Genomic DNA, 26,549 nt, shown 5'->3' with positions numbered 1-26,549 from the left:
AATGAAGACCTGTTGGAACAGGGTCAGAAGAGGCACAAAGATGCTCCAAGTGCTGGAACCTCTCTGCTCCATACTGGGAGAGCTGGGAATGTTCACCTGGCAAGGAGAAAGCTCCAGGGGGGGCTCAGAGCCCCTGGCAGGGCCTGAAGGGGCTCCAGGAGAGCTGGAGAGGGACTGGGAACAAGGGATGGAGGGACAGGACACAGGGAACAGCTTTAAGCTGGGAAAGGGAAGATTTAAGTTGGATATTGGGAAGAAACTCTTGGCTGTGAGGGTGAGGGTGAGGCCCTGGCACAGAGCAGCTACGGCTACCCCTGGATCCCTGGAAATGTCCCAGGCCAGGTAGGACGGGGCTTGGAACAACCTGGGACAGTGGAAGGTGTCCCTACCATGGCAAAGAGTGGAATTGGATGAGCTTTAAGCTCCCTTCCAACCCAAACCACTCGGGCATTCCGTAAACCCCGGACGCGGCAGGCGCAGGCCCGAGGGGAGGGCAGCGCCCTGTAACAGCCCCACGGCAGCGGTTCCCGCAGCGGGGCCGGGCAGCAGCGGAGCGGGGCCGAGTTTGAAGCGGGGCCGAGCCTGAAGCGGGGCCGGGCCGGGAGCGGGGCTGGGCCGGGCTCGGAGCGGGGCCGGGCTCGGAGCGGGGCCGGGCCAGGAGCGGGGCTGGGCCGGGCTCGGAGCGGGGCCGGGCCGGGAGCGGGGCCCGCGTTGGCCGCGCCGGGGCGCTGCGGCGGCGCTGCCCGCCCGTCCCGTCCCGACCCGAGCGAACCCGGCCCGGCTCGGCCGCGGAAGGAGAACGAGAAGGAGGAGGAGAAGGAGGAGGAGGAAAAGGAGGCGGTGGCAGCGGCGGTGCTCCCCCTCCCTCCTTCCCTCCCCGGCGGGACAAAGGGCTGCGGCGCGCAGGTAGGAGCCGGCCCGGCCTGGCCGCCCCGGCGGACGGGCCGCAGCGCCGGCGGCACCGGAGCTCCCTCCTGCCCGGCCCCGCTCCCTGCCCGCCGCGGCGCTTCCTGGTTACGCCGGGGAGCCTCGGAGGGCGCGGCCGCCCGCCCGCCTTTGTCTGGGCCGCCCGGAGCCCCCCTGAGCCGCCGTTGCCGCCGCAGGAGCCACGGGAGCCATGGGCCGGGGGCCGCCGCGTTAGCAGCATCCCGGGGCCGGCGGGGACGCGGCGCTGGACATGGAGCCGGCGGCGCGGGCCAGCGGGGATATCCTGAGGCGGAACCCGCAGCAGGACTACGAGCTGATCCAGCGGGTGGGGAGCGGCACCTACGGCGACGTGTACAAGGTGAGCGGCGGGGGGGGGCCGCCTCTGGCAAAGGCGGAGGATTCCCACTCGTGCGGAAAAGGATTGACCGTGAGGGAGGTGAGGCCCTGGCACAAGGGTGCCCGGAGAAGCCGTGGCCGCCCCATCCCTGGAAGTGTCCAAGGCCAGGTTGGACGGGGCTTGGAGCAGCCTGGGACAGTGGAAGGTGTCCCTGCCTGTGGCAAGGGGTTTGGCTGAATGAGATCTTTAAGGTTCTTTGCAACCCAAACCGTTCTGGGATCTGTGCTTGCAGCACTAGAGAAGGCTCTCTTAACCGCTGCCCTTCTTGGAGGTTTGAATCGGTGAATGTCGCAGGCGATACCTCCACGTTAGTGCCCGAGGAGGTAGAGGATATGTCTTGGCTGTACCTGTTTGCAGAACGCATCCAGTTAAAGCACCTGATTAAAAGGGTGCCACTTTATCCCCGAGGTTAATAATAGCCCGTGAAAGGCAGAAGCAGATTAAAGCTCTTCAGAAGCTGGAACGGAGCTGCAGCACGAGGTAGAGTTAGAGCAGCGCATCAAGTAGATGCTCTTGGGATGGTGCATACAAAGAGGGACCCTGTCCACGGCAGGGAGTTGGAACTGGGTGATCTTTTAGGTCCATTCCAATCCAAACCATTCTGGGATTCTGTAATTCCGTATTGGCGCTCACATCACCAGAACCACAGGCATGAGGGGACAGGAGATGCAGGCAGTGGTGTGTTCTTCTCATATGAGCCCTGTCCTCAAACATCAGGGATGTTCCTCATACCTCAGGGAGGCTCAGCAGCTTTTAGGGCTGGGTGAATTACAAAGAAAGCCTTCGAGTTTTCAACCTGTGCTTGGCAATGTGCATGTTCAGCTGCACGGGGAGGGAGGCGGTGGGATGTTTTCCTTTGTAGTGCTGTTGAGCGTGTTTAAAATAGACCTGACACAGCCAAGCGTGCAAGGGAAGGTGTGTTACTGTGCCACATGAAAGGCAGCAGTAATTGCTCCTGCTGGGGGAGGGCTCTTTGCTAATGCTCAAATTGAAGTTTTATAGATGGATCCTGTTCCCACCACCCCTTTGAAATGGTTACTTATGACCTCAGGGAGTTATTTTTAAAAGTTTTCGTGGTGCATATTTGCCTTCCTCTTTTATTTTTTTTTTTTTCTTCTACAGTGCTGTCGATCAGCAAAGATCAGTCAACTTATTTCCTAGGGATTCTAGCAGTAAATCCTTTGAAAGGACGTTACAGCTGTCATAAATCTAGAACTCAGCATACCTTCAGCTGCTTTGTTTGTGTGTGCCTGCCCAGTGCAGGGCAGCACGACAAGAAATAACCAGGCAGCACGACAAGAAATAACTAGTTGCGTTGCAGGGAAGCGTTTTTGTGTCATCTCTTTGTGGAAAAATAAATATTCTGCTTCTCATTATCCTGGTAATTAGCGGAGAGCTGTGCTGACATGTCATCCAGCTTCCGGTTCCGGAGCTGGTTTGGATGCATGGCTCTGCTCCGTGCCATGTAAACACATCCATCCCCTTTAAACAAAAAAAAACCCAAAACCCCGCCGCCCTCTGCCCCCCTCCTGCGCTCTTTGGCTTGTGAGAAATGCGCCTTCTACTCCTGCAACGCTTCCAGATAAGGAGGAAACCCAAACTTTCTCCTCGTGCAGCCTGGCAAATTGAAATCAAAGCTTTTGGCAGCTGTTTCAGGCGTTGTTACGAGTCCGAAACAAGTATGAAGTTAATGGGTTGAAAGCGGTTTGGGAAGGCTGCGTTTGTTTCTAGGTCATTGGTTTGCTCTTTGTTTTTGTGAAGGCCTGCAACAGGAACTGTATCAAGGGAATACTGAATCAGATGGCACTGCCTCTTATGACAAATATGCGCAGCAAACTTATTTTTTAAAGTCATTGATGTTATGATAATTTTAAAAGCGCGGTAAACCTTTTTTTTTTCTTGAAAGGACTTAATGTATAAACATTGTACTTTTATTTTTCCTAGTCCCTGGCAAGTCTCAGTGCAGATTGCACGTCTCCTGCTCGCTGAGGGCTGTCAGAAGCGTTTATAAAATGCGTTTATTAGTGAATATCCGAGTGTTTTTATGTTGCAGAGCTCGGGAAGGGTTTGCTAGAGAGTGCTCTTAAATTAAAATGGAATTTTCTCCTCACCTCTTCAAGTGGTTTCTCTGCTCCTTCACCAATAATGAGTCACCAGCGTCTCCAGCACAGTTGTTTTCGGGATGTCTGAGCCAGGCAGCCTCTCCAATTGTGGGACATCTGCCTCTTCCTCAGATGCTTCTCGGTGCTGGTGGTTAATGCTTTAAATTCTTCTTGGGGCATTTGGTAGCTTTTAGAGTAATTGGCGCTTTTTTTTTGGACGGTGAAGGTGGAGGTTAAGCAAATATTTCTCTTTGTTATTAGGTTACAGAAGAATATTTAAGGCTTTTCCAAAATTCTCCTGCCCGCTTTGCTTTTTGTTGCTGCCATGGAAGCTTTAAACAGAGATGTGTTTTCTTAGTGTTTGTGGGGTTTATTTCTCTTGTCTGTCACATGGCGCACAATGGCTGATTGTAGGATTGCTGCTAAGTGCTGGATTGTTGATGTTGTTTTAATATCTTTTTTCCCCAAAATGCATGTCAGGGCTGGCGAGAAACCATCTGTAAATAAACTCTTGTCTATTCACAGCCGCTGTAAATAGATCCAAGTTTGGGTCGAGCAGTCTTGGAAGTAATTTCCATTACAATCCTGACTTGTTAGTTGTCTCATCCGTGGTGGGAAAGCTTTTTTCTTTTTAATGGAGGATATTAATATTAAACCAGGTCTGATCCATTGGTATAATTTATCCCTCACAGCATTGCACCAAGATATCTTAATGACTGACTTGTGAAAGAGGTTGTAATAACAAAGATGAGAACTGGAACTTAATGATAGGCTGTTTAAAAAAGAGTATTTTTATGTCCAGTCTTTCCTGGAAAGGTCTTCTCACTGTGGTCATAAAAATCTCAAAGCAGTGTTTAAAAATGACACAAATTTGTTCTGTTTGCATTCAGAAATTCTGAAGTGCATCTGTTTCGTGCTGAAATAGATGTTGTGTGTGTGTGTGGTTAATGAAGAAACACGTATTTGACTGGGGTCTTGGCGCAGAAAATGAAAAAAAGCTGCTGGAGACTGTAAATAAAATTGAACCTCCAACACTAGGAAGTGGCTGGTCAGATCCCATCCCAGGTGAATTCCCGGTGTGGTTAGATGTTTCCCAGGATGGGTTTTCGCACCAGCATGACCTGAGAGTGAACCTGCACCTTTTCAGTAGGGCTTTGTAGTCCGAATTTGTTTAAGGCTGGCTTGATAACGAGGTCACACCATCAGCTGTATAATAATGTTCCTGCAGTCCATGGTATTTTCTGGAAGTACTTGCGATAGCATAAGACTGGCCTCTTTTGCTTAACTTGTGGAATTTGCATCAGAAGATCCAGTCATTTGCTTGTGTGTAATTGTGGATCCTGGTGTCCTCGTGGGGCTCGGGAAAACAGGAGCTGTATTCGGGGGATCGTTTGCTGCCTCTCGTCCTTCCTGAGATTCCTGAGTGGATTTTTTTATTGCAGCGTTTGTTAATGGCTCTGGAGAGGTTTGGTGGAGACATTTAGGGGAGATATTCAAGCATCCAAGGCCAGGTTGGATGAGGCTTGGAGCAGCCTGGGATAGTGGAAGGTGTGGGGATAGGGGAGGTGGGATGAGCTTTAAGATCCCTTCCAACCCAAACTGTTCCCAGAGCTCGGCTTTTTGCGTTTTTCATTCCGAGTGCCCCAAAACAAGAGTTCGAACTGATCCTTGCTTCTGCAGAGGGGGGAACAAAAGGGTGGTTGATGTGAATGGATGTAAATTCATCCTTGTTGAACGCTGTTGTTTGGCAGCTGAGCTGGGAGCCCATGGATGTGCCGGGCCCGGCACGCCGGGCCGGCCGCTGCCGCGGGATGAATAGCGGGATGTCTGTGCTCCCCGATGATCAAACATGACCTTGTGCAGCAATTCTAAAGCTGGCTTGTTTGGGCTTTTCCAAGCAGGATTGTGAGCAGGGCCACAGTGGCTTTCTTGAAAAGCAAGCACAAGGGGCAAGGAATGCGCCAAATTCGTGGCAGAAGCTGCCCGTAAACAAGAGGCGCGTTTTTATTGAATACCATGAGAATTTCATTCTTTCTGGAGTCACCTGCTCAATCTCTCTTCTCTTGAGATTATAAGCATTGTTTTTTAATCTCCTGCACCAAATAAAGGCATCAATATAGAAGGAGAAACCTGCAGTGTTTTGCCGCTGTTTGCTGCTGGAAAGTAGCGAGCAATGAAATTGGATTGTGGCGCACACAGGCTCTTTGCTCAAATGCAATTTAAAACAAACAACAAAAAAAATTTATTTGTTTTACTTTCTTTGTGTTTTCTTTTTTTAAAGGCTGCCGTAAATGTGTGACTCCGTGCAGTTTGAATCAGGCTTCAACCCTGCTTGTGTGGTCATTGCCTTGTTCTCAGAGCTCTGAATTCTAATTCCTGGTGCAGCCAAAGGCTGTTGAGAACCTGGATTTGATGTTTAGAAAATAATTCTCAATGTCATTCTTATCTCTCAGATAATGAAAATTTATCAGTTGAAGTGTTTTACTGCTTAAGTCAACAGGTTAAGAACAGCGTGTTGTAGGGGGGTTTTTTTTATACCAGAGAAGAGTTATGGCTGTGACAGCTTTTAACCACATATTCTCAACTTCATACAAATGTGTTTTGTTAGCTGCAGACCGACTGGATTTGGCCATCCCTGACTCAGCACTTCTGTCCCTGGTGAATATGCATCGCTTCCACATATAAATGACCATAAAACATCTGTCCTGTGGGGGATTCCACTCTTCCTCTGCAGATCAAAGCCCTCTGGTCAGCAGTGTTTGCTGTAGCCATGCCTGAACTCTGTGTGCTCTTTTTTCCATAGGAACGGTGTTTGGAATGACATCAAAGCAGTGCTCTTGAGTTTTTCCTTATTGCTGTGGAGTTTCCCCCTTCTGGGGGATGGCATGCTTTTCTTTTAGGGTGCCCTCAGTAGGATTTCTGTTTTGAGAACTAAGATGCTTCATGGCTTGTTGACACCCTCTGTGAGGATATTCAGGAGTGGAAGGTGAAACCTTTGGGTTTCCATTTGAAATATTTGTTAACGGTTTTTCTTATTAAGGGTTTGGTCTTTGATGTGGGATGTTCCAAGCTGTTTGGCTTTAAATATTACATCCCGTCGCTCATGTTTCTGTTCATCAGGAGCTGTAGTGACAGGACAAGGAGCAGTGGGTTCAGAGTGAAAGAAGGAAAATTAAGGTTGGATATACAAAAGGAATTCCTGGCTGTGAGGGTGGTGAGGCCCTGGCACAGGGTGCTCAGAGCAGCTGTGGCTGCCCCTGGATCGCTGGAAGTGTCCAAGGCCAGACTGGATGAGGTTTGGAGCAACCTGGGATAATGGAAGGTGTTCCTGCCCATGGCAGGGGAGTGGACCAAGATGATTTTTTGGAGGATCCTGGGATAGTGAAAAGTTGCCCTGCCTGTGGCAGGGATGGAATTGGATGATCTTTAATGTCCCTTCCAACCCAAACCATCCTGGAATTCTGTGTTTTCTGTTAAACATAGAAGGAAAGTTATGTGGTGGGAGTAGTGGTTCCCCTATGGTTATATCTCCCTGTCTCTTACTTTGAGGAGCAGGCAGTCTCCAAAATCTTCAAAATAAAGTCTAATTTCTTCTCAATGTGAGATATCCATTAAGAGGAAGCAAGCAGTGCAATTCACATGCCACCCACGTCCCCAGCAGCAGAGACCTGAGAGGGAAGAGCAGATCAAAGATCAGGACATTTGCCTGCCAGGATCTCCTTCCTCTCTGCTGCCTCCAGAAGATGCGACGGTCATTTTCATTGCCAACGTTTGGATAACCTGGAAAGCATCCAGGATTTCTGGGATGAGTGGCTGAGCCCCAGTTGTGTCAGAGAGGTGCGTGGTAGAAGCTCACAGATCATCCCTGTCAGAGGGAGCAGCTCTTCCTGTCAGCAAGGCCGTGACGGAGCTTGGCAGCGCGTTCCGCTGACACCAGCAACTGTCCGTCCTCGTTCCAGCTGGAAAAACAACCTTCCCTGCTACCTTCAGCCCTGTTTGGCACCTGCTGCTTGCTTGCAGCTGGGAGTGGAGAGGAGAGGCAGCATCAGCCCAAGGTGACACCTCCATATTCATGAAGTTGTTCTTCAGCTCAAGGCGATCTCCTTGCCTTGTGCTTGAGATTGCCAAGGCTTTTCACAAGGACGCGGAGTGATAAGATAAAAGGGGATGGCTTCACACTGACAGAGGGCAGGGTTAGATGGGATATTAGGATTAAATTCTTGGCTGGGAGGGTGGGGAGACCCTGGCACAGGATGCCCAGAGAAGCTGTGGCTGCCCCTGGATCTCTGGCAGTGTCCAAGGCCAGTCTGGACAGGGCTTGGAGCAGTCTGGGATAGTGGAAGGTTTTCCTGCCCATGGCAGGAGGTGGAATGGGTTGGTTGTTAAATTCCCTTCCATCCCAAACCATTCTGGAATTCCGTGACATCCTCACACTTTGCCATTTCATTAGGTTTTCGGATTTTAAATTCCCAAAGAAGCTAGAAGTGTCTTTCCCAATTTCTGAAGGATTTCTAGCAGTTAGAGCACTCAGCAAGGTTTGGTGGACACAGCCACCTTGGATTTGAAGAGTTATGTTGGTCCCAAATCCATTCTGGATTTCCAGTAAAAAAATCACATATGGAAACTGGATAAACTCTTCCTTCCTAGATGGACAAACATTTGTGAGTTTGGCACAGAGAGGTTTCTGTTCTTCTCTTCAGCTTTCTAAATTCATTCACCCAAGATCTGGAGTGATCCAATTCATCCAGCACAGTGGATAGTGTCCGCAAGGTCCTCCTCAGCCAAAACTGACCTTTTTCCATGATGGATGGAGAATGCCATGTGGGGAAGCTGCAGCTTGACCATGTCTTTGGAACTCTTGAGTGAAAGAGCACGAGAGGGTGAGCACAGAATTGCTTCCAGGATTGTCCTCTTCCAGTACTTTTTCCTCAACCCTTATCCTGTGTGTTGCTCTGCGTGTTTCCACTGACTTCTATTTTAAAGCTAATAAAAAGATTATACAAATATAGCCATGGCTACCCTCAGAACACCCCAGTCCTGGTGTCCAAAAACATTTGCTGATCCTTCAAAATGGCATTTTTAATGCCAGATATAATATCTTGGCACGTTGGAATTACCCCTCCCCCAAGTGTATTTTTGTGTCTTCTGCATGAATATAGTGTCTAGGAGGTTCATGTTTTCATAGAGATGAGGAAGATTTGGCTGGAGAAAGAACGTCTGAAAAAAGAAAGCTGAATGAACCATATTTTCAGCTCAGTGTGAAAAAGCTGGATTTGTAGCGTGTTTGAAATGTGAATTTTGAGACGTTCCAGAAAGGCAAGTGCTGTTTTTTTTTCCTAGTGAAGAGGTTATTGCAGGGATACTCTGTTGTCTTACTGATCAGAAATCATTCCTTAGATAATTTTTTTTGAGCAGCTTTGTCTCGTGCAGTGTTGAAGGCATAACCTCTTCTTACATTTGAGGGAATGGTCCACCCCAAAAAGCTGTATTTGTGATGATCCACCCCAAAAACCTGTATTTTTGTCCTGTTCCCATCTGGGTGTGATTCTTTGCTGATCACTGCTGTTGAGGCAATAAAGGATTGAGTTCTGTTTGCCTTAACTTGCTGTTTAACGTACAGACATGCAAGATGGGAGTTGAATTATAAGCATCAGGCTCCCAAAGATGTTTGGGGGATTTAGTCATTAATCCCAAGGGATGATAAGTGGTAAAGTCTCTTGTACAGGCACAGAGATGTAAACATGGTAGGTAAAAAGAATAAAGGTGGGGCCATACCATCTTTTATGGGTGGATTTTCCCTTGATAAAAGTGAAAGAATTAAAATCTGACAGGAAGCAGTGCCTCATGCTTGTTGCTCTCAGTGATGGAACAGCTTCAGGGGTTTGTGTTTTATTTATGAGGGGCTGGGAAACAGCAGCAGCTGAAATTTTGAAGCGTTTCGTCTATAGTGAGTAAAGGGGTGAGTATTTGATGTAAATACTCACAGCCCAGACTCCAGACAGTCTCCAGGATGAGCAGTTTCTGATAAAACCATTTTGTTTTGTCAGGCGTGTGTGTGATTAAATCTAAAGCCCTGGTTGAGCTCTGATCATCTGCTTTTTGGTTAATTATGAAGAGGTAGGAACAGCTCCTGGCTTAACACAGAGCCTTCTAAACTTTGCCAAACTGTTCCTGTCCTGAGAGTCTTGTTTTTAAATTCACAGTAACAAACGGGACAAAGGGATTTCTGAGGATGAGATCTCGATTTCTGGTTTCATGATCCATCCAGCCTGTCCAGGGCACATGAACGTGGATTTTTCCCTTCTCTCATTCCGTGGGTGTTGAGGTTTGTGTAAATCCTGCAGTGGGATGTCTCGAGTACGGACTGACTGTGCTGGCTCCAGGCAGCTCCAGGAGGGATGGAGGAGGAGGAGGAGGAGAACAGGCTGTGGCTTTGCTCCATGAGAGCATTCTGTGAAATTCCCCATCCCTGGAGCTCTTCAAGGCCCGGTTGGACGGAGCTTGGAGCAAGCTTGTAGTGGCAGTGTCCCTGGTGTTCCAACCCAAACCGTTCCATGACTTCTGGAGTAACTTTCCCCGTGAGCTTTGTTGTGCTTCCTCGAGCGGAGCCGAGGGAGAGTTTTGGGAGCAGGGAAGCAGCCAGGCTGTGCAGAGTCTGTACCACGATTTCCTCTGGCTCTCTGGAGCACATTCCTTCGTGGTGTCTGGCTCGGGAGGGCTGATCCATGGAAAATGCACACAGCTGCTGCAGGGAGAGGATCGCGTTCCTCGGAGATGGAGGGATGAGCCTTGACGGCTCCCCGAGGATCCAGCAAAGGTGAATTTAAAACCCTGTAAAAACACAAGAAAGGAAATAAAGTCTATGTAGATTGGAGAAATGAGGCAAGATGAAAAAACGTGTGAAAATTTAAAAATGCTTCTTTTAAAATTCCACTTAAATCGTCAGGCCCAATTTACCAGAATATTCTAATTATATAATAAAACATTTTACGTGAGCAGCACGGTTTTGGTTCATCTTTCAAAGTAAAGTGAGGAAGTCACTGGCCAAGTGCTTGAAATCAGGTGACTGAAGTGAAACTGCTGCTCGATCAGTGTAGATGAAATTGTAGAAAAAGATTTCTTATTTTCATGACATCTCGAAAAAGAGTCTTGCTTGCAGGTGACGTCATTCACGTGAGTTAATCGGTTAAAATTAAGAAAACACTAATTAAAATCAGACCAGTTTTTTTCCTCTGTTCTGGCTAAAAATAAAAGTGTGAGAGGATGAGATAACTTGCACGATTTTCAGTTATCATCTGTAATGAAATGGCAGCATATTTCCTCTTTACTTCATCAGCTGAAGTGCAAAACATATTTTATCTGTAACCTTTCTTGTGTACCAGCACATATAGAACTTCAGTTTTTCCTCACTAAAAAACCTACTGAAATGTCATTTCTGTTCATTCCAACAGAACTCCAGGTTCTGATTTTGAGTTTTCTCCCGAATTAGAGATATTGCTGATCACTATTTCACCACCACGAAATGAAGACTAAATTAATGCTGGGGTTTATTTTGGTAGTCGACAATTGATACGGTCCAGATGCAAACCAAAGCTTAATTGTAGAACAGAAAAAGAATCTTCTATTTTTAGCTAATTTTCCTTTAACTTCTTCAATTACACAACTTCTTTATTAATTCTGTTCTGGTCACTGGTTTATTTAACAATAAAGAGCAAAACACTCACCTGTTTTCTTCATCGAGGCAATTTTATGGCTTGTTCCTTTTAATTTTGTAGTTGTGAGTTCATCTCTGAGGAGCTGAAATTTTAAGGAGGTGATGACTGAACAGCTTTGTTGGAGGTAGATTTTTCTACCTAAATCTACATTTCCCACCGGAATCTCTCTAGATTCTATCGGATAAATTATGATAAGGAAAAGGAGTTGATGCGGATTTTTACCTTTGGTTTGGAGGGCTTGATACAAGTTGCAATCCCAAAAATTCCATTTTTTTCCCTTTAAAATGCCAGTGGAGGCTCCTCAGTTTTCCCTTTCTGAGGAGACACATCTCACTGTGTTAGCTCATATTTACAAAGCAGTAAAAAATACCTTTCTCCTTGGTAAAGAAATAAAGATGGTCTGAAATTCTTTAGTTTTTAATTATAAAAAAGCAAACCATCTCTTCCTTCAGAAATTTGTTTTCTCCCTGCCTGGAAAGCCAGATTTTTTTTTTTTTTTTTTTTTTTTTTTTTTTTTTTTTTTTTTTTTTTTTTTTTTTTTTTTTTGGTCAGTGAAAAGAAGACACAGATACTTTTATTTCAAATATTTTGGTTGTCACATCTCTTAGTTCTTTCATCTCTAAGGGATAAATAAATTCCCCTGCAGCTGATGAAATGCATAATCTTTTAATGTTACTTGGGTTTGTATTCCATAATACTGTGAGGGTTTTTTTTTTTTTGCTGTCATGGTCTATGCATTCAAAAGAATAATACAATGAAATTGTTTTACGTTTATTCTTCCTATCTTCTGGTGAATAAATCCTTTTAAAATCCATTTTGGTTTGTAGTTTAATGTATTTGAAGGTATATTTTCTTTTTTTTTTCCTTTTCTTTTCCCTGTTTTATACCTTGGCCTGTAAAGCTGTTGGGCATCTGTTCATTTTTTACGTATAGCAGCAGCTCCATGGGCATTCTTTGATTTTCATGATGTTATGTTCAAAAACGTTTATTATTCCCCAGTAAAATGAGCTATTTCTAGTAGCTTTTCAAACCACTGTAATGCACAGAGTCGTAACTTGAAAAAGTTCTTTTCTGGTTTGTTTTTTTTCTCCAGCTGAGTCAAAACTGGGGCCTTTTTTCTTTTTTTTTCTTTTTTTTTTTCCCTCATGTGGTATTTGTTTGTATCTTTTGTGCTGCATTAGTTGCTAAATAGTACTTTTGTGGTCAGGGTCTGTTTCTAGCTTCAGCTTTTCAGCTTTAGAAGGATTGATGCCAAATATTTTGCAAAGGATGATCTGCCAAGAAAATTTCATAGGAGGATAACCAACCTCTGCTTGGAAGCACATAGCTGACTTCTTTTGTTATATTTTTTTTCCCCCTAAATAAATATTTAGATATGCATTGATCTTTGCTTTATTACTGTTATCTTTATTGCCCCAGGTCTTTGTCCTTCAATAATTATCACCAGGGATGAGAATTAGATGTTTTTAGTGGCTACTGAGACCTGTAAAACCCCTCTGCTTATCCAAATCCCCAGTCTGGTTTTCTGGAGAATAAAAGGAGTTGGCCTCACGTCATTAATGAGCTGTTAATCCCTTATTGCTTGAGTTAATTGGCCTTGAGTAGGAAAGTGTCAGAAGTCTCTGAGTGAAAGGTATGTTCTCCTCCTCCCAGTTTTCCCTGCCAGAGATAAACTATCTGAATTTCACCAGCTGCCAGCAAAAGTAAATGCATTTAAACCTTATTTGCATTATAGCTATGGTCAGGAGCGCCAGTGGTGGATCTGGGATTCAGGTTTTAATGTGGAATTTATTTAAATCCCTGGACTTCTGCGTGCTCTGAGTTCTGTCCTTTCCACGGGGGAAGCTGTAAATGTGGAAATAGGGGAGTGACAGCTGGGAATTTTTCAGCCAGCCTCGTGCTGCTGCATGTTCTGAGGCATGAGGGCTGGCAGCATCCATCTGGAGAGCGCCCACAAAATCAATATTTGTCCGTGTACAATGTTCAGCTCAGAGATCCAGAGTGGTGGCTCTGTTGCAACTACAGGATAAACTGGTAAAATTAGCGTGGAAATCTTCATTTTGGGGTTTATCCCAGAGAGCAGTGACTACTGGTTGTAAGAGATAATTCTCTTTTCGTGTCTTGGATCTATAAAGTCTCTGTTTGGGAAATAGTTTCTGAAAGCCTTCGTGCCTTCCACTGTAAAGGAGTTGTCTGGTGCCGCTCTCCATCTCCAAAAATCCAGCTGGAAGGTTACAGGGGGAACAATGTCCTCTGGATCTTTCTGCTTCCTGAAGGACAAACAGCCCTGAAAATTAGGAATGGTGTTCAGGTGTCTTTTTCCAGCAGCAAAGAGCAGCCAGAGGTGTGAGCAGACCTGCAGCGAGGAGTCTGGAGAACAGAAGCATTGGGGGTGACTTAATTGTGGCCTTTCAGGACCTGAAGGAGCCAACAAAAAGGATGGAGAGACTTTGAGCAAGGGTCTGGAGTGACAGGACAGAGGGGAATGGTTTCCCACTGCCAGAGGGAGGGGTTAGATGGGGTATTGGGATGAAATTGTTGGCTGAGAGGCTCTGGAACAGTTCTCCCAGAGAAGCTGTGGCTTGCCCTGGATCCCTGGAAGTGTCCAAGGCGGGGCTGGACAGGGTTTGGAGTAACCTGGCTTAGTGGAAGGTGTCCCTGCACATGGCAGGGGGTGGAACTGAGCAATCTTTAAGGTCCCTTCCAACTGAAACCATTCTGATGTTTTGAGTTTCTTTGACAGTTGTTTATCTCTGGCACAAATCAGCCTGTCCAGTAGGACCGGCATTAACATTTGCCAGAGTTGTCCAATTTTGGGGGTTTTTCTGAGCTTTCCTCCTTTGCTCTTTTTACATTTTCAGTCCATGCACAGACCTTCTGAGGTGAAAGAATATGTTCAGCATCTGTTACAGACACAGCACCAAGCAGGAGGGACTTACCAGGCTCATTCTCTCTTTAGGTTTTCTTGGTGTGGAGGAATTTTGGCTTGATTTTGCTTATTTTGTCTTAGATAAAAGAGGGGTTAAACCCCCAAACCAAGAACTGCAGCTGTGTGGGTTTGGTACAGGCAGGGAGCAGAATCCATGGATTGAATGCCATTCCTGGGAGTCTTCTGAGGGTGCTTTTGGGGTGTGCAGATCCTGGGAGAGGAACCAACACATTCTACTCACTCCAAAACTGGGAAGCAGCAGTGGGAGCTGCTATTTTTGGCTGGAGCCAGGACAGGTGATTCTTTCCCTTGACACCATCCTGACACCAAGGTTTGGATCTGCTCGGAGCAGATCTGGCTTGGCTGTGGCCTCTCTGCTCAGGTTAACCTGCAGCTTTTCAAGGATGGGGTTTTTTTAGAGTTTTCAGAGAGTTTGGTTTCCTTCACAAAAGGACTTTCTTAATATACAGCACTGCAGAAAGCTGCTGTGTGCTCTTATGAAGGATGGCAACTTTGAGCTCAAACAGTGCAGATTAATTTGGGCTTTCTGAGTTTTCTGGCTTCAGCTGACATTTTAGGAATCCTCAGCTCTACACTTGGGGTGTTAAACTGACTTGGTAAAGAGATTGTGTTTGAGAAGAGCAAACATCTCCTTTCCAGTCTTTAAGAGTATGTTGCTGATACTTGTTTTTTCCAGCTCTAGTTACAAAGCATTTTTTAAATCTGTCAGATTTATGTAAATCACAAGTGTAAGCAAAATTGTATAGTTAATTGTAACAAACACTAGGAAACATTTGTTTAAACTTCAGCGTTGGGACATAATTCTAATTCTGTTAGGTCACCATCCACCAAGAATTCCGTTTCCAGGGCTTTAGGGCAGCCCGTAAAACGAGAGACATTTCTTTGGGTCACTTCAGCTGGGCAAGAGCTCTTGACAGTGATAGATGTGAATTCAGAGACGTAGGAAGGTGAATTCAGGGGTCTGTGTGATGATGCTGTGAGACCTGGAAAGAAAAACGCAGCCTAATGGGAATTTCCAAACCACACGGAGCAGGGTACGAGTTACAAAGTGTAAGAGGTCAAAAACTGGGAAGCAGAGGAGCTTCTGTTTCACTCACAGGGCAGGAGGTCAGGTACCTTTTGAAGGGATATTCGGTGTCTGGGGATGGGCAGGCAGCACTTGAGGCAGCACAAGATCGTGGTCAGTGGTGAGTGAAGCTTGGCAAGGAGTGAATAAGCTGGGGAGGGACGGGAGAGCTGCCACAGGAGCTGCAATTATGATTCAATTAAATGAAGACACGCTCCAACAAACAGCTCCTCTGCTGAATGGGGCTGTTGGTCCAAGGCTGGAGATGAGACGGTGACGTTGGGGAGAGGAGAGCGTTTCACCATGGAAATTGAAAATCCTAATTTGGAGCCTGTGAGAGGGATATTGCTGCATGAATCTTCCCTTTCTTTTCCTCGGTGGTCAGGAGAAAGTGGCTGGAAGAGGACACTGAGCACAGATTCAAATGGCCAAGATTCCCCCGTTTTTGACCACCTCACGTGGCTCAGCACTGTGGACCCCCTGGGCTGGAACTGTTTGGCTGTCACTCTTGAAAATAAATAAAGCACAAGTGCAGAGTGCATAACTGGTTCTGAAACCAGTCCTCTGTGTTATTTCTGGTTGTTGGCTACAGAAAATGTCCTCCCCGGAGCGTGTTTTCTCAGGTGTGGTGTTTGGGCGTGCGGTGGGAAGCGTCGCACACGGGGATTGCCACGGGTCTCACCTCGGGTTCCATTGTCCCACAGCAGCTATTTGGGAAGAAAGTCAAGTCTCAGTGGGAAAACCCAATGATTTTTTGTGGGTAATACTACAAAACTCTCCCAACTCCCCAAAATGGTCCTGCTAGCAGTGCTGTCACATTAGTGGGGTGGGATGTGCTCTGTCACCACAGCAACACAATGGATATCCAAATGGATATCCAAAAAGAAAAAAGAAAAAAAAAAAAAAGAGTATTTGTGTTTGTACTTTGTGTTTTGTTTTGTTTTGAGCACAGATTCCATGTGATGTTCTGCAGTGTTAGTATTCAGCTGCTAAAACGTTCTGGAAGAGCTGTGCTCAGTGGGATGCTGTCATTCATCCTCTGTCAGGCTGTGGGACAGCTGAAGGGGCGACCAAAAGGCTGCTGCCAAACTCTTCTTTCTCAGTAAATAAACTCCGTAAATGACACTGTGCAAAATGAAAATTGCCTGTGGTTCCCCTCATTATAATACATCCTTGATCTGATCCCATTCTTGTGTGGCTCATGTTGGAGCTTAGCAGTCCTTCTGCCAAAATCCTGTAGTTTTCATTCTCATTCTATAGGGAACGTGATTTTCAGGCTCATGAAATAAAATTAGGATTGATACTAATAAAGGGCAAAAGCTCTGTCTTGATCTTGGAGGAAAGTCTTACAGCAGATGTCTTGGGAATTTGGGATCTACTTCTCTCCTGTGGAACTGGAGCACGTTGCTGATGGAGATGTGAACACCAACACCAAGTCTTTCAGCCTTTAGTGTCAAATGAATTCTTAGGAGACTTTTCTTACATATTGAAGGATCAAGGCCAGAAGAATTTAAGACATTTACACATCTAACAAGTTTTATCTTCCTTAAAACTGACGTATTAGATTTCAGACGAGATCATCACGGTTCATTATATACTTGTCATCCTAATGGGATAAATGCATATAAATGATTATTTTCTTTCAATAATAGCTCACAGGATACTGAACAGGTCTGGATTACTCTGGCTGGTTTCAGCTAATTTTAACTGAGTCTTGAAATGCAGATGAAATTTCAAGGGATGAGGAGGAGGCAGATATTTTGTTGTTGGGCTCACAAAACGTAAATAACACGAGTTGAAGAATTGTGATTTCTTAGCCTGCAGAACTCTGCAGTGCAGAAGAATATGAATAAGACAGACTGATAGATCATTAACTAAATTTTCACGTTAGGGACTTACATTTTTTGTCAAATAACATTTCTAGTCAAATTTCAGGTTTGATTCACAAAGCCAGTGATGTTGATGTGGTGCCTTCCTGTCTGAGACGTCCTTGGTGACTGCACTGATTTTTTTAAAAAAAATAGAATGATGCAGACTGCAGTGACTCGTGGGAAATGAGGATTTATTTAACTAACACATCCCAAAGTGATCTGAGGAATCCTGATCTGACAGTTTTCATATCTAGGTGTGTACGCGGAGAACCAGTTTTTAGCCCTCGCCTTGTTGCATTTTTAATGAGAGCAGCAATTCATTATTGATCGAGTGTTCAGCTGGCAGGTGGGAGAGGGGAGGGTGGAGCTGTGTGTACCTGTGCAAAGCTGCTGCAAGCCAAGAGGAGGGAACAAAAGCCTCTGGTGACATTTGACGTCTCTTGGGAGGCATTTTGGGTGATTTGCTGCGTGCTCACCATGCCAGTGTCTAGACCGGAGATCTAAACCCGTTCCTTATCTGTGGGCGCCCACACAAGGATTTGGAGGATCAGGGAATTCTTGGGATTTTGCCTTTGGTTGTGGCACAACAGGAGTTAATCATCACGTGTGCTCTTGGTGTCCTCAGCTCAAGAATGTGTCTGGTGGAAGGTGAAAGCTGTGGGACCAGAAAATACAGTGGCTCAGACAGCTTGATACATTTCGGTCATAAATATCAACCCAGTGGGGACTTCTGTGTTCCAGCAGGCAAAGTGTGATGGTTGAAACCCAAACTAGTCCATGTCCAAGCTATAGATTATATATGAGCTTAATGGTGATGTTGGAAAGCAGCAGGACACGATTTAGTGGAGTTGTGTCGTGTGTGAGAGCTGGGAGCCAGGAGCTGCAGTGATCCCCAGCCTGAACCTTCGATCCCAGCCAAGCAGACCTCTGGCAGACTCCATCCATTCCTCCAGGCTTCAGCGTGACAGTGGCAGTTACTGCTTGTATGGAAAAGGAATATTTGTGAGGAATGTGAGCCTTTTTGTACTCCAGAAGTGAAGCTGATACTCTGGAAACGGTGCAGGCGACTTTATCTGAACAGCTGAGCTGCTCCTGGATAAAAGTTTGGAGAGTGGAGCATCCCTGGCTTCACTGAGGCAGAGTGTGTGTGCCTGCTGGGAACATCTCTGTTTCACATTGGTGTAACAGGACCAGAGCAGTCCTAATCCTTTATCCCGCTGGGATCCACCTGCTCCTTTGGGATTTTGAAGGACACAAAGATTTTGCTGTGGTCTAGAAACACCTCGGTGGGAAGGTGCTTTCAGAAGTGGTGAATGTTTCCTCTGTGGTTTGCAGATGACTCTGAGTGATTTGGTCTGCAGATGTTCGGGTCCTTTGTAGAGTTGTTCAGGCTCTCTTTGAGATCAGGTTGAGTCATATTTGTGTCTTTGGCCTGTGTTTTGACACATATCTCATGTCTTAGCACTGCAGGACTTTGAAAGGCCAGTCATTAGGTTGGGTTGGGTTTGATGTAGTTAACTTTGGTTTGCTTTGGTTTTTTTCCTGGCTGGAAAGCCTTTCCCTATTTTGAAGCTTGACTAAGTGCTGGTAAAACTGAGGGGTTAATCCTTCAGGCTCTTGATTTTCTTTTTTATAAGACTTGTTGTCCATGCACAGGACATGAAGTTTTCTGTAATGTCTCCCTTCACAGGGTAAAATTCCATTTACATCCTCATCTTAAGTCCAAATTGACTTAACCCAATTTTTCCTCCATTTCTTGTAGTCCCCCTCTTCACCAAATTTCAGCTGTTCAGAAGACTCTGCATGTTTGTTAGGGCAAGAATGAAACAATTGCAATTAAACTCCTATAACTCTTGGATGTTCAACCACAGTGCCTAATTAAATCAGGTTGTGTGTCCTGAATAATAGTTTAGCTCTGGGAATGGTACCTGAGTGATTTAGTTGCTACAAAGTGTTCCTGAAATCCCCTCTTAAAACTTTCTGCATCTGAGGTTCCTGTAATGTCTTCTTCCAGCACTGAATTCTCAGCTGAAATTTGGAGCCTATCCAGAGAGGACGGTTCTGTAAAGGCTTAATTGGAGCTGCTGCTTCTTCTGAGGAGGAGGATTGTGGGGACAGGGAAGGAGTTTTCAGAGTGAAGTTGCTGCAGGGAGCTGACTCATCCCTGGTGTCTGTGCAGTGCCTCTCCTGCTCCTCTCAGTTCCACTTTTGGGGCACGCTGAGGTTTAGCACCATGGGATGGGTGAGCCCCTGCTGCACCCTTGAGAGCCAGAAACTTCCCTTACAAATGGTGTTTGAGAGTCCTGAACTCTCATTTCCAGGTTCAGGTTGGACATGAGGAGGAATTTCTTCCTCGAAAGGGTGCTCAGGCATTGGAGGGGGCTGCCAGGGAGGTCTGGAGTCCCCATCCCTGGAGGAGTCCAGGGAATAACTGGATGAGGCTCTCAGTGCTCTGGGCTGGGTGACAAGGAGGTGACAGTCACAGATTGGATGACCTTGGAGTGCTTTTCCAACTTTAGTGGTTCTGTGATTTGCTGGTGGATGTTTTAAAGTGGAAAAGAACTGCCAGGAACACTTCACAATTCCAACCATGCTGCTGCTGTGCCGATTCCAAACCCAGATTATCCGCACCCACATTGGTCTCAGCTTTGCATTGTGTTTGTATCAGACAACATCAGATTTTTTGCACAAACTGTAAGACTGTGAGGGGCCTTTGAATTGCAATTAAATATATCTTAACTCTCTTGTTTCAGGCTAGAAACCTTCATACGGGAGAACTGGCTGCTGTAAAAATAATCAAATTAGAGCCTGGTAAGTTTTACATTCTTTCCTGTATTTTTGAATGGCATTTTCATTTTTTTCCATGTGTTTATTTTCACCCACTGTGAAGCTCTAGACAAAAGAAGTGTTTGGGGTTGTTTTTTGGTGTGTTCTTTTTGTAGTTTCGGTGGTTAGATGACAGGAAGCCCTGCAGGATGTACCACTGCTCTTGCCTGTGTCAGGCTCACTGTTTCCTTGTTTGTTCTTATCTGCCTGATCAATTGCTGCATGAAGAGATGTTGCAATTACGACAGTGTTGTTAGTAGGAAGAGAAGATTAGGGCCAGATGGTAAATTGTGAGCTCTGAGCCAGGGAGGAGCTGGTGGGCTGTGGGAATTGAAAGGGGGAAGGGATCAGGCAGTGATCCTAAATCCCACCAAAGGTGCGCATTCAAAAGTTTTTGAATGTGTCCTCTTTCCTTTAAGCTGTGCTGAGGGAGGAGGATGGTTCCTACTGTCACGTCCCCATGGAGTTTCTGCCACTCCTCCTAAAAGCAGGAGACCCAGGGGATCTCCCTTGCTGCCCAGGAGATTTGCTGAGCTGAAGTTTAATCTGAGCCCTGCACAGAGAGCTGAAATCCAAAATCGTGTCCTGAGTGGACATCACAGAATCCTAGAGTGGTTGATGCTGGAAGGGTCACAGAATCCCAGAATGATTTGAGTTGGAAGAGAACTTAAAGACCATCCAGGGCTGAAGGGCATGAGGCGAGGTTTAATTTTTATTTCTGGTTGGTTTTGTGGAGAAAAAGAAGCGGGTTTGAAGGCTGAAGGTAGAAAAAGCATGAGGAGACTCAGGGGAGAAGTGAAAACCGCTGCCATTGGGTGGCTGCGACTGCTCAGCCCCCTTGGCAGAGCAGGCCTGGGTTTATTAAGTGCACTGCAGTGATAAGGTTAATTAGGTGGTGGGAACACAGTGGGAATCCTTCAAACCCTGTGCGAAATGCTGTGGCCAGAGTTTGGGGCAGTGGGAGAGCAAACCACTCTCCCCAGCAGGTCTGTGGTGAGGCACAGCGATGCTTTAGTGACAGAAAAAAGACAACAGTAACCCACTGCTACCTTGGGGAGAAGCTTCCTCCAGCGCTGTGTCACTGCAGCTAATCCAGATGAAGCTTGTCTGGTTTTATTCGGAATTTGAAGAGCAGTTTTGAAAGCTGAAGTGAAGCAGAGGCCGAATCCTCTGTCGATAGAAGGGAGGGAGGAGCAGGATTCTGCCTTTCCTTGGTGCTGCTTAAGCACTACAGTGATAAATGCAAGACTCTGGCCCCAAGTCTGAGAACCCCAGTCTAATTAGCACTGATGGCCGTGTCTTGGGTTTAATTATATTGGTCTGATCACCACAGGGAAGCGATTTCTTCTGGTTTGTTTTGGTTTTTTTAATCCATCTTCTTTTAAATGTTGCCAGCCCGATCTCCATCCATCTCATGTACACCCACAGCCTCTTGGCAGGGATCCTGTTGGGTGTTTGGTTTTTAAGGAGGATTCACAGCATTTATTTATCACTTATTCCTTTTTAGTTCTCATGTTCAAAATACTCCAGATTTTTAAAGTATTTAATAATTAGCTGCAACACGCTTAAATTTTCTGACTAATGTTAAGGGTTTTGAGTAGTTTTTGAAGACTGTAAATTGCAGGGCACTGTCAATTCCTGGACCAGGTCAGGAGCTGTTGGAATTACCTGGGAAGGGCAGCCCCTCCAAACACCAGCACAAACTCCTCTCACACAGCAGGGCACAGCTGGAATAAAATGAGTAATAAATTCCCTAAGTCAGTCAGTGGAGAAATAGGCTTGGGAGTCACATACAGCATCTTCTGGAGAGGAGGAGGAGGAGGAGGTGTCTCATCGATGGCAGCTAATTAGCTGATGGAAAAATAAGAGCTCCAAACTCAACATTTGATTAATACATAGATGGGAATTGGGAGCAAAAGAGAAAAGACTCTGAAGCAGAGAGTGCTCCAGAGGGAGTGAGGAACGTGTTGAACAAAAGCTGAAGGAACTGCACTCAGTAAAATGGCAGGATTTGAGGAGATTTGGGATTTTGCTGGCATGGCAGGGGTGGCTCCTGGTTTGTTCTTGTTCCTCCCTCGTCTCCTGCAGGTAGTGAGTGAGTACCCAAAGAGCCTCCAGCTGAAAACAGATCAGATCTGTCTTTTATTTCATCAGCTCTTTGTCTCTTCTCCAGACAAAGAAAACAAACTCAGCTTCGAAGGTCACTGACACTAATTTATTAGAGTTTGGGGCAGTTCTCTAGGTCTGCTCCCCCACTCACTTGGAGTCAAAATAGTGTTTTTCACTTTTTTCTTTTTTTCTTTTTTTCTTTTTTTCTTTCTTTTTTTTTTTTTTTGGCATAGACTTTGGAGAGCATTAGGCAAAAGTATTATGGCACGCTAATGACATTTCCCAGCATTCCCTGAGTACAAATGCTTCAAATAACTTGGGAGCCAATTCTATTTCAGAAACTAATCCAACTGTACTCAGCAGCAGAGCAGCCAAAACTGTCTGAAACACTAAAGCCTCTTCCTTCTATGGGTTTAGCAGATGAATCGAGAGGGGACTCAATACAAAGAGGGAACTATTTGCCAGTGGAGTTTTCAGCCACGGAACCTTCTCCCTGGGAGAATATCATAAAAAGTATTTTTAAATATGCTAATGTCTGTTCTAAACACTGCTGTCATGATAAATGATGCCCTCTGTCGTGTTCAGAACCTTCTGCAAGGTTACAGAAGAATCTCACTGCTGGGTTTTGGGGGCTTTCTTTTGGTGCAACGATTGTATTTTCCATCTGAGATCCCAGAAATAGCCAGTTACCTATTTCGACTTGGATCCTAAGCTGGACCCGGAGCTGTAGGAGGCAGAGTCCTGCAGAGGTGTGAGGTGTTGGGCTGGGTGCATTCCAAGGCAGATCTGCTTCACCAGGTGTGTGTTGAGTGCCGTGGTTCAGCCAGCTCAGGAAGGTGATTTTCCGTGGGGCTGAGTCAGGGTCAAAGAGGATCTGGCCCCTCTGCACCACGAGAGCTGCACAGCAGAGCTGCACTCTCAGCCCAGGGACAGTGGGGATTCAGGCAAGGCAGCCTCATTTTCCATACAATAAATTCCCCAAGGATGACACGAGCTATGGAGGAGAACCAGCCCGAGGCTGATTCAAGCTAAGCCTGAGGCTGATTTAAACAAAGCCTGCTGGGCTTGAACCGTTGTTGGCAGCACCTGGGGTTGAAGAAATATGAAAATAACTTCTCATTGCCACACAGCCCTTCCATGCCTCGTGCTGTGCAGCCTGCTTGGGTTTGGGATCGTGTCTGGGGTTGAATGCCTGAGGTTCCAGAGCCATTAAAGCCTGGACGTGGCCTGTGTGTCCCATTCCGTGGGGCTGCCACAGCCTCAAAGCTGCTCCACCCAACAGAGCAAAGCAGAGGCAGCGTGGAGTTCAAATCCAGAGTGCCCAGCATTTTAATTACATTCAACTCATTGAAATGAGGTCAGATTTTAATTTTCGTCCTTATAATGAATTTATAATCCACTGTTCTTCCTAAGAAATGCATGGATCCAGAGCAGGGTGCAGGTAGTGCAAGTTTTCACTTAAAACAGAATTTCTGGGACGGGGAAAGAACAGAAGGGGCTGTGGTGGGGGAAGGAAATGCTAAAAGTAGGGAGGAAGCTGGAAAGACACATTTTAGTTGGAAAGTAATGCAGAGTGTGACACTTGGGGTGAATTAGGAGAACACATCATTTGGCAGAATACATCGAGAACTATAGCAATAGTGAAGAGAGAGAGTGAAGATTAAAGACTGAGCTGTACAATAGTGGGTAGGTGAGGCAAGGAGAGAAGAAACTGCTATGAGAGAGGAATCCCAGAACCCCTGAATGGTTGGGGTTGGAAGGGACCTTAAGGATCACCCCAATCCACCCCCTTCCATGGGCAGGGACTACCCACTACCCCAGGCTGCTCCAAGCCCTGTCCAACCTGGCCTTGGACACGCCAGGGTTGGGACAGCCACAGCCTCTCTGGACAATATCAATTATATGTTGAGAGGCTGCTCATAAATCAACCCGGGCAGGGCAGAAGAGAAAATCCACGGGGAAATTGTTCTGGTGTTGGAACACTCACTCCAAACTTTCATGTGCTCCTTGCTGCGGAGCTCGTGGCTGCACATCACCGTCAGAAATAATTTTGTATCAGCAGAGGGATAATGAGGACCATCAGTGGTTAGCGGTTGGCAGCTCCATGCCCAGCAGGAAAATCTGCTGGTGGAAACATCGCTGTTTCCAAATAGCTGCTTCCTGCCTGGAATCAAGTTTCTGGAGTTTCAAGTTTGGGGAATTGAAATTCTTTCGGTCGGACTGCAGGTTTCCGTGAGTCCTGTGGAAAGCAGCCTGGATAAAACAGCAGATAAAAAAAACTTACATAGAAGATATGGATACAACAGGATGAAAGATCCTGCATTTTGGGAAAGCCATCCCTTTCATCAGCACAGCCTGAACCTTCCTGAGGTTCAGGAGAGTGCTTTGGAGTGAGTGATTGGGATGTGCTGAGCGCAGACCTCAGCTGTGTGTGAGGCTGGGAGAGCTGGGAATGTTCACCTGGAGAAGAAAACGCTCCAGGGAGAGCTCAGAGCCCCTTGCAGGCCCTAAAGGGGCTCCAGGAGAGCGGGAGAGGAGCTGTGGGTGTTGCTTGGCTGTGGAGTTCGTGGACTGGGGCAGTTGTCATTCCCATAGAGATTCCTCTCCTTGTTTGGGAACTCAGGTTGTTGAAGTAAGAAATGTTTGAGGAATGGTCCCAGCAGAGGCTGCAATGGTGTGACCCTGCTCTTGGTCCTTCAGTGTCCCTTACAAGTGTCCCTCCAATCCTGTTGTTAAATGTCATCTCATTTTTAAATTGCAGATGTTAATTATAGTATTAAAAATCCCGAATCTTTGTTATAGTATTAAAATTCCCAGGTCAAGCTGCCTGGAGAGGTTTGGGAGTCACATCTCCATGTCCGTCAGCGTTGTGGGGACTGTGAGGGACTGAACAGGAGAGCTGCACCTGGAAGGCCTTCAAATGTGCCTGTGTCCCACCCCCTGGTGACACCGGGATGTCTCGGAGTGCCATCACTTCTCTCCTCCCAGCTGCCTGTCCCTCCCACACAGCACCAGCCCCGTGATGCAGAGTAAACCAATTTAAAGCAGAACCGAGGAATTTCTCCCCCAAGAATTCGCCTTTTGGACAGCAAAAGGATTCACAGCTCTTGCCAGGGACAGCTGTGACAAGTGACATTCCTGCAGGATGGGACCACTCAGAGCAGTGGAGCACGTGAAAATACGTGCAGGAATAAACTTGACTAAAAACCATCAGGCTCAGGAATGCCCAGAGACCCAGCAGTGCTGTGTGAAAGGCATTGGAGCCATCAGAGCCTTCCCCTGCTGTAGGATCCGCGCTCTCCGTCCAGGAGAACTTGGCAGGATCTCTCTACATTGCAGCTCTGCATAGAGTCATGGAATCATGGAATGGTTTGGGTTGGAAGGGACCTTAAATCCCATCCCATTCCACCCCTGCCAAGTCAGGGACACCTTCCACTGTCCCAGGCTGCTCCAAGCTCTGTCCAGCCTGGCCTTGGACACTGCCAGGGATCCAGGGGCAGCTACAGTTCCTCTGGGTACTCTGTGCCAGGGCCTGCCCACCCTCACATCCAAGAATTCCTTCCCAATCTCCCACCCATCCCTGCCCTCTGGCACTGGAAGCCATTCCCTGTGTCCTGTCCCTCCATCCCTTGTCCCCAGTCCCTCTCCAGCTCTCCTGGAGCCCCTTTAGGGGCTCTGAGTGCTCCCTGGAGCCTTCTCCTCTCCAGGTGAACATTCCCAGCTCTCCCAGTCTCTCACACAGCTGAGCTGTGCAAGTAGAATAATTCACAGCTCTTGATGTGCCACCAGTTTCCTCCATGATCTTCCATTTAAATACAGATTTATCATGAATTTACCAGCCCTTACCTTGCTCAGCTTCTGGGATGGGCTCAGATGCGACCCCCCAGGACATGGCCGTGTGTTCCTGCAGTCCCTCCCTGCCAGCTGGGGACAAGCAGCCACTCGTGCCATCCAAGGAGAATATTCCATTGCGGGGCCGTGGCAGAGGTAAAATTCCAGGGCAGAGGAGGCTGCAGTGGCTCAGCCCCTGCTCGTGGGCAGCATTCCCCCATGGATGTTCCCAAAACTGCCAGCATGACCAGGCAAAACCCCATTTTCCCAATTCCCTGTTATGCACCATCAAATCCCTGGCAGCTAAAACCGATCTCTTTGTGTGGATGTTTTGTCACCTTTGGTCTAATTCTTTTTATCTTGCTGTCTCCCTCTCAGTGAAGTATTTTCTACAAATTCTGTCTGGTTTTTTCCCTGCTATCCAAGGATATTTAATTTTTGGCCTATTCCAGCATCTCTTGCCAAGATTAATACTCCAGCTGCCTGGAAACTCTGAATTAGTTTGTTTTGTATTCATTCTTGTCGTCCTTGAGCAACTATACATCTTCTCTCCTATCTCTGTGTCTCATCTTTCAGAATTATTTCCTCCATATTTTAGCCAAATTTTTCTCATGGATAACTTCTTTCAGTTTGCTACTTCTCTATCCGCACCCTGTCTTTCTTCTTTCTCTTCCAAATCCTTTTTTCCTCCCCTTTCTCTATAAGTAACCCCCATTTCTTGCATGAATTCTTCATTTATGAATAGCAAATCACAA

The 26,549-nt window shown here is 46.4% G+C and overlaps 1 protein-coding gene across 1 annotated transcript in view; it reads left to right on the top strand.

Annotated features, from left to right (window-relative positions):
* Positions 1-787: 787 nt before the first annotated feature.
* The window catches only part of MAP4K5 (mitogen-activated protein kinase kinase kinase kinase 5), a 37,646-nt gene continuing 11,884 nt past the window's right edge, over positions 788-26,549 (top strand). The window contains exons 1-3 of the mRNA XM_040066343.2: positions 788-906; positions 1,104-1,285; positions 19,782-19,839. Coding sequence (XP_039922277.1) covers positions 1,178-1,285; positions 19,782-19,839 — 166 coding nt within the window. The 5' untranslated portion in view covers positions 788-906; positions 1,104-1,177. The remainder of the gene's footprint in view (positions 907-1,103; positions 1,286-19,781; positions 19,840-26,549) is intronic.

The sequence above is a fragment of the Hirundo rustica genome, chromosome 6, assembly GCF_015227805.2.
Source record: "Hirundo rustica isolate bHirRus1 chromosome 6, bHirRus1.pri.v3, whole genome shotgun sequence".
In the NCBI taxonomy this organism is placed as follows: domain Eukaryota; kingdom Metazoa; phylum Chordata; class Aves; order Passeriformes; family Hirundinidae; genus Hirundo; species Hirundo rustica.
Note: the sequence above shows the minus strand (reverse complement) of the source record. Positions and strands in the feature narration are given on the sequence as shown.